The sequence below is a fragment of the Biomphalaria glabrata genome, chromosome 10 (genome assembly GCF_947242115.1).
Source record: "Biomphalaria glabrata chromosome 10, xgBioGlab47.1, whole genome shotgun sequence".
NCBI classification, from domain to species: domain Eukaryota; kingdom Metazoa; phylum Mollusca; class Gastropoda; family Planorbidae; genus Biomphalaria; species Biomphalaria glabrata.
This window is the reverse complement of record NC_074720.1, coordinates 45,495,870-45,508,016: the sequence shown is the minus strand read 5'-3', so window position 1 is coordinate 45,508,016 and position 12,147 is coordinate 45,495,870. Positions and strand designations below refer to the sequence as shown.

General features: G+C 36.6%; 1 protein-coding gene across 1 annotated transcript; it reads left to right on the top strand.

The window, feature by feature from the left end:
• The first annotated feature begins 1,165 nt into the window (after nt 1-1,165).
• Nucleotides 1,166-11,796, top strand: LOC129928687 (uncharacterized). Its single transcript, XM_056044070.1, has 6 exons — nt 1,166-1,202; nt 1,492-1,633; nt 2,852-3,049; nt 9,645-9,698; nt 10,800-10,857; nt 11,681-11,796. The coding sequence occupies exons 3-6, from the start codon at nt 2,921-2,923 to the stop codon at nt 11,779-11,781; spliced, it is 342 nt and encodes a 113-aa protein (XP_055900045.1). The 5' UTR covers nt 1,166-1,202; nt 1,492-1,633; nt 2,852-2,920; the 3' UTR covers nt 11,782-11,796.
• The last annotated feature ends 351 nt before the right edge of the window (nt 11,797-12,147 follow it).

Here is a 12,147-nt window from a genome sequence, read left to right as displayed (position 1 = left end):
ATATTATCTGGATCGAAGGCCAAGGTTTGGTGGAAGTAGTAAAAAATCATTTGAGAGATAGAAGTGCGATTACAATAATTATCATCAAAGGCCAAGGTGTGGTGAAAGTACGACCATGTTTCACTTTATTTTATTTTTAAATCGCTCTTTCTTGAAAATGGGTGCGTCATTTTTAGCCTTGAAATAAGGTTTTATTTTTTTCTAATAAAGGCTGAGTTCACCCATCCTCGGGATATCATGTCGCCTGTAGAAGTTTTGCTTCAATTCCTTTTAAACATTAACATCTTACAATTTTGTCATTTAAATAAAAAATAAATACATTAAATATTGCTAATTTCATGATTTTTAAAATTACAATTTGTTAGATAAAAATGATCAGATGATGAAAATATCAGGGGATGAAATGACCGGGGATGAAGTGACCAGTGTATGAAATGACCGGGGACGAAGTGACCGGGGGATGAATGACCAGGGGATGAAGTGACCAGGGGATGAAATGACCGGGGATGAAGTGACCGGGGATGAAATGACCGGGAACCAGTTTGACTACCAAAGCTATTCCCATGTTGGGCACAGCCGCAAGGCTGCAGAGTTTGGATTCTGTTTTTTCCTTCTAGATGGATGGCAAGCTAAGGCTAATGAGCCTTTCCTACCTGAAGATTACCTGGCTTAGTTGCCAGTTGTTCAACTTTGCCCCTTCTCTGCCAGACACAGTATCTTCTACATCATGGCACTTTCATTATTACCTGTACTTGTTGCTTGTACTCATATTGTTATTTAAATAACCAATAACAAAATCTTTCTTTTTATTGTTATTCTTGGTATTTATTGAAAAGGATTTTTTTTTTCAGTTCTCCCAATTAACAATGGTACAGTATCATGAAAGGCAACATTGATTTAAAAAAAAATGTGTTGTGCCGCTCTTATCATATTTATAAGTTGAATTTGTATTTGATGATTGCAGAAATAATGCTTAAAATGAATTAATTTTTTCCTACTTTTATTTCAGGGGATTCATTCAACAGATGAAGTCAACTTCATACAGAATCTAGTTTTTTATGTGGTGAGAGCTTATAGAACACCTGACTATGAGCTTATAGAACACCTGACTCTGGGATGTGGGAAAGAGGAAATATAACAATGGAAGCACAGAGATTCATGCCAGGTAAATATAACACTGGAAGCATAGAGATTCATGCCAGGTAAATATAATAATAAGGACAGAGAGCCTGATAATTATAACAATGGAGATACATGCTGGTAACTTAAACAATGGAAGAATAGAGATGCATGCTTACTAGATATAACAATGGTAAAAAAACATAAAAATGGAAACAGATATCCCCCAAAAAATAAATATAATACTGGATATCTAATTTTTTATTCATTGACATATAATTTAATGAAATAGAACACATAATCTTATCTTATCATAAGCAAGAAATGCAAGATGTTTTAAGAAATATATTATTGTATTTGTCATCATTTCAGTTGGCATTGCTAGAGCAGCATTAAGGCAGTCAATGAATGTAACTTATTTGGTCAGCATGGAGCCACCTGGTCTGGGATTTTTGTTAATATTGATGCCCACCACAGGAACAGAACAATCTTACCCTGGGAATCAAACTCTGAGGTAAGCAAAGAACAAGCCTCTGTAAAAAAAAATGCCCATGGAAAGATAACAAAAGTAAAAAAAAAAGTATGTGGGCAGACTCTTGGCAAAGTGCAAAACTATGAGTCCTAATAACCTAACCAACTTGAAAGGTTCTTTTTGGGGACTTGATGGTCAAAGATATTAGCATAGTACATGGGCTCTGGTGCTGTGGCCAGTTTGGAGATCTGTTTGTATCCTCTTCAGAGCTTATCTATATTTAACCATATTTTATTCACCTCTTTATAACCATTTTACCATTATAATATGAGGCCAAAGAAAAAAGAATGTATGTACTAGGTACTAGGCAGCCTAGCAGAGAAACTTCATTTTTGTAGATCACTCAGTCTACAACTGCTATTAGTCTTACATCTCCAATTCTCAACCACAGCAAATCTTACTCTATTCAGTTTGTATTCATGTTTGATTAATAGGAACTGACATTTATTTTGAATATCCCATTATTAGGTTTCTGCACAGTCCACTACATGGTTTTCATTTTGCATGATTAACCTCGCTAATTCAGACAAACTGTTCAATGCTCTAATGACACCGGGGAAGGAATACTTGGACAAACTTGTCCTAGCATATGGAAAAAGAAAAGTGCTTTTATCTTTGTATCTTTCTTAGTATATTATTAGGTGTGTTTTGTATTTGCAAATTATTGTTCAGTGTTTAATGTTTTATTACTGTACTTTTTAGTCTTTAGTTCAGAAATTTCTAAATTTAGTGACTTTACCAATGGTGTTACTCAAATGTGAATATTCGTTTGTTATAAATCTCATGGCTCTATTTTGCATCATGTATTTCAATTTTATGTTTATGTTAGGTTGTTTTCATTTATTAAGGGGGGGGGGGGGGAGGTAATTACTTATACCAATTATTAAATCATATCATTTAATGAGCCATAAAAAAAATTGTTACTTGCTTTGAAAATAAGAAATATGCAGTACATATGCATTGCAAATAAATGAATCTACAGATGTAGCAGGACTAGTTGAAAATAAAGCACTTTTATGGCATAATGTGAGATCTGGTCAGTTTCATCAGGAAACCAAGCACTTGACTACTCTGCTGCCATGTATATTCCTCAAAACCTAATCTTGTGAACTTTAAATAGACAAGAATCCTGGATCTTGATATTTGCATACTCTTGTATCCTTGAACTTTTCGAAATGACTTTTTTTTTTTGTATCGCAGAACACTGATGCCTCTCTTCTATTGAGTGTAAGTTGGCCTGCATTAGCCATAAATGAAGATGATGTTAGAATGAAAACAATTGAGAAGGTCCTTCGCAAGTTAAAAGGCAACTTTGGTATCAAACATTTTCCTAGAGATAGGTACAAAACAGCTATAGAGGACAAAAATAGAAAGTATTACCGCCCTGCTGAAATAAAGGTATGAGTTTAAAAAAATTGTTTAAAAAAATAGTTCTTACTTTACATTTACACACTGTTTTAAGTTTGTACATTTTTGTTTCAAGTTTCTCAGTACTGTTTTTTTAACTGAAGTAAACAAAGAAAAGTCAGTTTATTCAATCTTTAGCCACAGCAACAAAACAGCAAAAAGAAACTACATCCTAAAAATAGACTCTTAGCCAATAAATAAGAAGAAAATCCTGTAATAGACTAAAACAACACGAGCTTCAATAAATACAATGATTTTATTCGTCCTTATTTATGCTCTTTACTCCAGCCACTTGTTCTCTATACTCTGACTTCCTTTTACACACAGTCCCTGACACACTGCTGTTCACTCAAGCATGTACACTCAAGGTCCACTGGTCATTTCATACACAGGCACACACACTGCACTACCAGCCACGCAAAACACATACACTTACTATCACATCCTTAAAAGCTTTGAGATATCAATTGACTATACAAATGATTTCTGTCTCACTATAAACAAATGAGTAAACTGAATACATGTTTAACACAACAGAATGTTCAATTGTTAATATTATCAATAGTAACAATATAAATTATAAAATGTGTAGTAAAAAAAACAACAACAGTCTAGGTTTACAAATAGACATTAATTATATACAAATTGCATAATAATAAAAAGATATACATGTATCTAATTATCTGCGTCAGGGTAACGTACTGGTGGCCGAACTTGCCTACCATATCGAGTTATTACAGGCGGCGGATTGGTAGTGTTAGTCTGTTCCTGTTGCACATTTGTATCACTCATGTTCTCTGGCTGTGTGGTTTGACCATTAATGACTGTCTCTGGGGTGTCCATTTCAAAAATATCAGGCATGACCCTTGATTTTGTACATGTGTCTCTTAACATCCTTCTATTTCTTCGGTAAGTTATCCCACCATTCGGTGTTTTTACCCAGTATGATCTCGGGGTCTCCGCTTCTGAGATGACCACTGCTGGTTCCCATAAATCGCCAGGCTTCTTTTGCATCCACACTTTGCTCCCAGGCTGAATGTGTGGTCGCTCGGTGCGCCTCGCTGTTTTGTTGTAATATTTTGCTTGATTACTTTTTCTTGTTTTCCAAGCATTTTCTTTTTTGTCTGGGATTTGAGGTCTGAGATAGGCCTCCGTTGTCGGAAGATTTGTCCTCAGACGGCGGCCCATGAGCAGCCGTGCAGGTGAAGGTCCATCAGGGCATGGAGCATTTCGAAATTGCAAGAGGGCCATGTATGGGTCTTGACCCGACGTTCTAGCTTTATTTAGAAGCTGTTTCACTGTTTGTATGGCCCGTTCTGCCATACCATTAGATTGTGGAAATCTGAAGCCTTTAGTGTTGGGATAAGATTTATCTAAAAAAAATTACTATAGTAATCTACAAGTAGCAAATAGTTTTTACCGAGATACTCAAAATTATCAGCTCCAATTTTTTCCCAAGGAAGTACAGAAGTATCATGTGGTAACAATGGCTCCTTTTGCTGGGACTTCTGGTGTTCGTTACACACTGCACATGTTGATACCATGTCTATAATCTGCTTAGACATTCCAGGCCAGAAGAACACCTCCTTAGCTGTAACAAGACATCTATCTCGCCCATGATGACCTTGGTGCAGTCTTTGAAGCATTTCTTTTTGCAATACTTTTGGTACTATTAATCTTTCTCCTTTAAAAAGTAAACCATTGCTTTCACTAAGTTCTTCTTTAAATCCTGAATATGCTCGAATTTCTTGTGGAATTTCAGCTCTCTTGTTTGGCCAGCCTATCATAATATTATTCTTTAACAGCCTTAAAACAGCATCATCTGCAGTGGCCTGCTGAAAAATGTTCATATATTCATCTGACATGGGTAAACTATTGACGATCAGATGAACTTGCCAGTCATCACTTGAGGGATATTTGATTGGTAGCGATGCTCTTGACAGTGTGTCTGGAATAGACATTTCTTTGCCTGGCTTGTATTCCAGCAGTATTTCATATTTCATTAGTCGAAGAAGCATCCGCTGAAGCCTAGGTGGTGTAGATGCCAAAGTCTTTTTGATAATCGCTTCCAAAGGTTTGTGATCTGTTTCAACCTTTATTGGACGTCCATACACATAGTAATGGAAATGTTCAACTCCGAAGACAATGGCAAGCATTTCTTTTTCTATTTGTGCATATCGTTTTTCACAGTCTGTAAGAGATTTTGAGGCGTAAGCCACTGGCCTTTCATTCTGCATTAATACTGCTCCAAGTCCCTCCTGTGAAGCATCCACAGACAACTTGACTGGCTGTGAAACATCATAAAAGGCTAAAACTGGGGCGGTTGTGATCAAACTCTTTAAATAATCAACAGCCTTCTGATGTTGTTCCAACCATATCCACTCGTTGTCTTGTTTAAGTAACTCTCTTAATGGGGCAGTTATTTCTGACAAGTTCTGTAAGAATTTACCAAGATAATTAATCATACCCAAAAATCTTTCTAGTTCCTTGCGATCTGTAGGGTATGGCATGGATTGTATTGCTTCAATCTTTGAGTCATCAGGCTTTATACCACTATCTGTAATGATATGTCCTACAAACTTGACTTGTCGTACTCTTAGGCTACATTTAGATGGCTTCAGTTTGATTCCTTTCCTTCTTGCTATGTCAAGAACTTGCCTAAGTCTATCATCATGCTCTTCTATTGTTCTACCTGCTATCAGTATTTCGTCCATGTATGTCTCAACCCCTTGTATAACTTCGAAAGCTTGGTGGAAACGTTTTGCAAATACTCCTGCAGAAGAGTTTAGCCCAAATGGTAGATGAAGGAACTTGTAGAGACCAAAAGGTGTGTTAAAAGTTGTTAGTTCTGTACAGCTCTTGTCTAATTTAATTTGCCAAAAGGCAGAGTTGGCATCTAATACCGTGAACACTTGACTTCCACTTAGTTGACTAGCTATTTCTTCTATAGTAGGTAATTGATAGTGTTCTCTTTGAATGGCTTTGTTGAGGTCTCTAGGGTCTAGACATATCCTTAATCCGCCTCCTTTCTTTTCAACAATAACAAGTGAGTTGACCCATGCAGTGGGATGATCTACTTTTTCAATGACACCCTCATCTTCCATTCTTCTCAATTCATTTTGTAATTCCTCACGTAGTGCCGCTGGGACTTTCCTTGCTGCGTGTACAACAGGTTTAATGTTGGAATTGACCTTTATAGTATATTATATTCCTTTTCCATGCAGCCTAAGCCAGTAAATACATCTGCGTAGCCTGAGAGTGTATCGTCCTCTATAAAGTCAACTCTTCTGATTAAATTCATTTGTTGGCAGCCTGGTAGACCCATAATTGGCTTTGAATATGTCTCCACAATTTGAAATTCTATTATGGCTGTCTTACTTTTAACAGTACATTTAATGTGTGCTTTGCCAACAACCTTCAATCTTTCTCCACTGTAAGTAGTAAGTTTGGATGTTGTTTCGAGAAGTTTCTTTTTTTTTAATTGCTTGAAGATTCTGTATGGGAGAATATTGACTTGTGCTCCAGTATCCAACGTGAATGTGACTTGTTTGTTTTCAACAGTAATGAGTGAGTTCCATTCATTGCTTAGACTATGGGAGCCAATACTGCCGATGAAAAATGTTTCCTCAATGGAGTCATCTCGACCTTCTGACTTCACTATACTTACAGGCTTTGATCTGCACACTGACGAAAAATGACCTTTTTTATGACATTTGTGACATGTTTCCCCATAAGCTGGGCACTGACGTGGTCTGTGTTCCTTGCCACAATAGCTACAACTCACATTTCCTTTTATTCTTTTAAAGCTATTAGTAGCTAAATTCACAACGTGTACCCCACTTTCTTCATTCATGAGTTTAAGCTGCCATTCAGTTGCCTCAGCTGCCCGACATATATTTTCTGCCTTGTTAAGGTCTAGATCTGGTTCTCTCAAAATTCTTGCTCGGGTGTTCTCATTCCTTATGCCACCAACTATCCTATCTTTTATTAGGGAATCTTTAAGCAAATCAAACTCACATGTCTTTGCCTTGAGTTTGATGTCAGTGACAAAGTTGTCAAATGACTCTCCTTCATGTTGAGAACGCTGGAAAAAAACATGTCTTTCAATGGTAACATTTTTTCTTGGTAGACAGTACTTCTCGAACTTATTAAGAATGCAGTGAAGTGTATGGAAGGACTTGCTAATCTCACATTCATACATTCATTGTCCATCCATTGGAAAGTGTTATAGACTTGCACTGCTTCTTGGCCGATCACATGTAGTAATGTCATAGACTGTACTTCTCTGCTTTTGGTATCCAGTCCACTTGCTATCGAATATATCTGAAAGGATTGTTTGAACCTTTTCCAATTTTCTGCTACGTTGCCATTTAATTCCAGCGGTTGTGGCGGGTGGAGTCGGTCCATCTGACACTATGTAATAGACTAAAACAACACGAGCTTTAATAAACAATGATTTTATTCGCCCTTATTTATGCTCTTTACTCCAGCCACTTGTTCTCTATACTCTGACTTCCTTTTACACACAGTCCCTGACACACTGCTGTTCACTCAAGCATATACACTCAAGGTCCACTGGTCATTTCATACACAGGCACACACACTGCACTACCAGCCACGCAAAACACATACACTTACTATCACAATCCAACATATCTTGGTGTAAAACTAGACCAAAGACTGTCTCTAAAACACTTTATGGCAGATTTAAAAGAAAAGGCATCACAAAGATTAAACATAATAAAACACCTAGCAGGAACATCCTGGGGAGCTGAAAAGAAAACCTTAAGACAGTTATACACTGGATATGTCTGGATAACTGTCTCTCGATACAAGTAGCTGCCAACCAAACCTATCAATCATCATTAGATACAATCCAAAACCAAGCCTTGCGGCTAATTAGTGGAGGTATGAGAACTACTCCCACAGCAGCCTGTGACATAGACTCCAATATTGAACCTCTTAAGTTAAGGCGCAACAGAGCAGCATTAGAAGCTATTGAGAGATACAGAAGGTTGGAGGAAATATAGGAAAACAACCAAAAAAAGTAAAGGACTCTGATCCAACTTACTGACGAACTAGCCCTAAAACACCACCTACCCAATAACAGAGAAAAAATTACCAGGTTTTCAAACATTACACCCGGACTAAACTACAAACAACCAACCATCAAAACACATTTACTAAATAACACCTTAACAAAAGAATCAAATCCACTGGAGCTCAAAGTAGGCACGCTTGAAACAATCGAAAGGTATAAAAAAACAGCTATCCATATTTATACAGACGGATCGGCTTTCAAAGCTACCATCAATGCTGGTCTTGGTGCCTTCCTGGTCTTCCCTAAAAATAAACACTTTGAGATAAGCGCACCCTGTGGCGATTACTGCTCAAACTTCCAAGCCGAAATTGAGACAATTACCATAGCACTTCAGACAGTGGAAAACAAATTATATGAAGGAGTGCAACCACCATCAGATATTGTTGTTCTTACAGACTCCCAATCTACTCTGCAAGCACTTAGCAGCACCTCAAACAGCCCAAGAGAGTTGACAACACTCATTGTGATAATCCACCAGATGATATCAAAATTAAATATCAATATCACACTACAGTGGATCCCTGGACACATTGGCATCATGGGAAATGAAAAGGCAGATAAGCTATCAAAGGCAGGTTCATCTATGGAACAACCAGATAGACCTGTTAACTACCTCACCCTAACGTCAATGTTAGTCAACAATCACAAAGAGGAGTGGCTCAACCAATGGGCATCAGGAAACACAGACAGAGCCATGTACAGAGAAATGACTAAGCCTAACAAACTGGACAGTATTAACTTCCTCCCCCGCAAAGGACAATCTACAATCTTCCAACTAAGAACAGGACACACACCACTATTAAATTACCACCTGAACAAAATAAACTCCACACAACTACCCCTTTGCAGACACTGCGCCCACCCCTTTGAAACCGTAAACCATATCCTCTTTGAATGCCCCTCCCTAATCCACCTTAGGCAGACCCTACTTCCACTACAGCCCAACATAACCAACACCCTCTACGGCAGTGCTGAACAACTGAAGAAAACAGCACACTTTTTTTCCTTGGCACAGTCTGCAATAGACCTCACAGCTCAGCAGCAATAAAGCTGGCTAGAAGAAGAAGAAGAAACTGAAGTAATAGTACATCTCCCACAATTTGGATTAATCTACCCAAAGAACCCAACTATGTTTAAAAATTAAAAAAAAGATATTTATGAAAGTACTAAAAAAAATATTTATGTTTTAATTGGTTTTAAAAATTATTTGTTCTGGTACAGGTGCATTTCAACTAAGCACAAAGCCTCCCTATTTCAGATAAGTTTCTTTTATAATGTGCTTCAACAGAGCCATGATGTTCACCTGTCCAATTCATGATGAGTTTTGAAAAAGGAAAAAAAAATATTTTTAGAATAATTGAAAATGATAGAGCCTAGCCTACTGAATGAAACCTGTCCCACATCTCTAGTGTCACTTCAACCCATACTTATATCAAGTCAATTGCTACATTTAAGATTATCTTAAAATATTTGTTTGATTTTCAGTTTATAAGCACAGTAAGACTTTCTGATCTTTTGGCATCATTTTACATAGCTCAGGTAAGGCTCATTTTTCTTGTTAGTTTTACTTTACTACCTTAATGTAAAAGTATTTGATCAGTAGTTGTTTTTTTTTAAAGGCTAAAAAATCTTTCAAAACCTTCCTTGGCTTTTTGAAGGATCATCTGAATCATCTTCTTCTTCCTCATTCTTATTTTTATGCTGGAGCATTCAGATGGCTTAACCAATATTTTTATATCAACTGCGCAGTGGTTTTAATCAGGGATCTCTCCATATAGTTTTCTTTCTATTGAGGTGTATTGGGGTCAGTTTCTTGTACAGGCCTCATGGTAAAGAGAACAGTTTTGAAGGACATTCTCTGGTGACACTTCACATAGGCAGATTTCACTGGTTCCAATTTTGAGCTTCCGGTACATATGTTGTCTCATTCTGTTGTGTCCAGTCCTGAGTCGAAAGATTATCTATTGATCTTGTCAGGATAGCTTATAATAGGCATCAATTGTTTCTTGTCTGAATCATCTAAAATAAAACATCTATTAACAGCTCACATCATATTTAATGTATAGTTCGTTCATTATAATTCATAGGACACATCTGTCCTCTAGGTGGCACATTCCATTTTTTTGTGCCTTTGTGATGAGCTTGGAATGTTTGGCTGCATACTGGGTAAATGTAAGGTTGTGTGGATTTCTATATTATTTCTTTCAAGGCTGATTTTTTTTATCCTTTGCAGTTTGTGCTCCTATTCTTATAGTGTGGTGTCCATATGCTCTATCATTTTGAGCTAAGCTTCATGGCATGCCTTCTATACACTGTCCATGATTCAAAGCATAGAGAATTGTTGAGAGGAAAACAGTTAGACTGACCTCTAGTTAAGTTTGTATGGTGATGGCTTCTCTGTGCCAGACACTTTTGGTCATTCTGTCTTAGCTATTTGGGAGTCTATGTCTAGGTATCATTATGTGTCAGAACCAAGTTTAAGCTTGACATTTTAAGTTCCTAAGTTAATTGATCAGCAAACCTTTCTTCTCTACTATATCATGTAATGTATGCTAAAAATGGTTGTTGTTGTTTTTTTCAATATGTAAACAAATATTTAGTGAGGATAAGACAGTTCAAATGTTTTTTTTTGTTTTGAAGAAGACAGAAACTGCCACACAGTCTGCTCTGAACTCCCAAGAGTACTCCAAATTACCAGGTAAAAGTTTGTGATAGGATCTAGTAACTGTTTATTATTATGAACGAATAATAACAAGACTCTGGATATAACTTATAAGACATGAAATCAGCTGTTTAATCTAATGCCATATTGGTTGACAACAACAGTTACAAGGGATGTTACTCCCAAACACTGATTGGTGCAACCTATATAAAACACACATCAACATCCTTCCCTTTCTATAGCTAACAAAATACATATCAGAAATATTTGTAATTAAAATAACAAACATTAATAACTCATCATATTTTATAAATATTATAACAACTAAAAAAATAAATTTCAATTGAGAGTGTGACACATATAGAATAAATATTTCCACATGGATATTAATATTGTCATAAAAATTCTTAGTACATATCATAATCCCTATGCCACACAGGTCTATTTGTTTCTCGAGTGCTAGTTCTTGCTGGCATATTTCTATCACAATTATTGTCTGGTACATGACAAACTACTTCAGACTGTGATGCATGTTGAGAACAGTTATCAGCAAAATCTGGCCTTTCATTATCATCATCATCATCCAAGACATTCCCATCATAGACATCAGTGTCAGTGTCTTTCAAAATAGTTTTCCTTGGCCTAATATGAAATCTGTTGCGTATGAAGAGTCCTCCATTATCTCCCTTGATCTTATAAGATCTTGGAAATGGATGTTCCCTGATCATTCCAGGATACCATCTTGTTTGACCTGGGTTTTGGTAATAAATAGTTTGCCCTAGATGGAGTTTTGGTAAATCCCGAGCTTGCTTATCATATTGTCTTTTTACTTGTCGTTTATAATTCTCTTTCTTCTCAGCTACAACATGTTCACTTAAACACTTTGACGTGCTGGGAATCAATGTCCGAGGACTTCTTTTGAGGCACATTTCAGCTGGGCTAAATCCAGTACATTGCTGATGTGTATTTCTGAGTTCCAGTAAAGCTTCATATGGATCATCACCATTATGTTTAGTTTTCAGTATTAAATTCTTCATTATCTTTACAGCAGCTTCCACCTTCCCATTTGTTCTCGGATAACCAGGATCTGATCTGATGTGATTGATGTTCCATCGCCTTGTGAATCTCAAAAACTAATTTAACTAAATTGTGGACCCCCATCTGTTATTAACATTTTTGGAGCACCAAAATGAGCAAATTGTCCTTTTAATTTTCTAATCAAATCTTGTGATGTTGTTGTTGAAAGATAATCATACTCAATGAAATTAGAGTAATAATCAACAGTAATTAGATACTGTCTTCCATCAGGTCAGCTCCAACTTTTTC

What these genes read in the sequence shown, in the direction of transcription:
- LOC129928687 (XM_056044070.1), top strand. Translation starts at nt 2,921, where the DNA reads ATGAAAACAATTGAGAAGGTCCTTCGCAAGTTAAAAGGCAACTTTGGT. An exon ending in ACCGCCCTGCTGAAATAAAG is followed by an intron (nt 3,050 to 9,644) that starts GTATGAGTTTAA and finishes TTTGATTTTCAG; the next exon opens with TTTATAAGCACAGTAAGACT. An exon ending in AGAGTACTCCAAATTACCAG is followed by an intron (nt 10,858 to 11,680) that starts GTAAAAGTTTGT and finishes CTTTCTTCTCAG; the next exon opens with CTACAACATGTTCACTTAAA.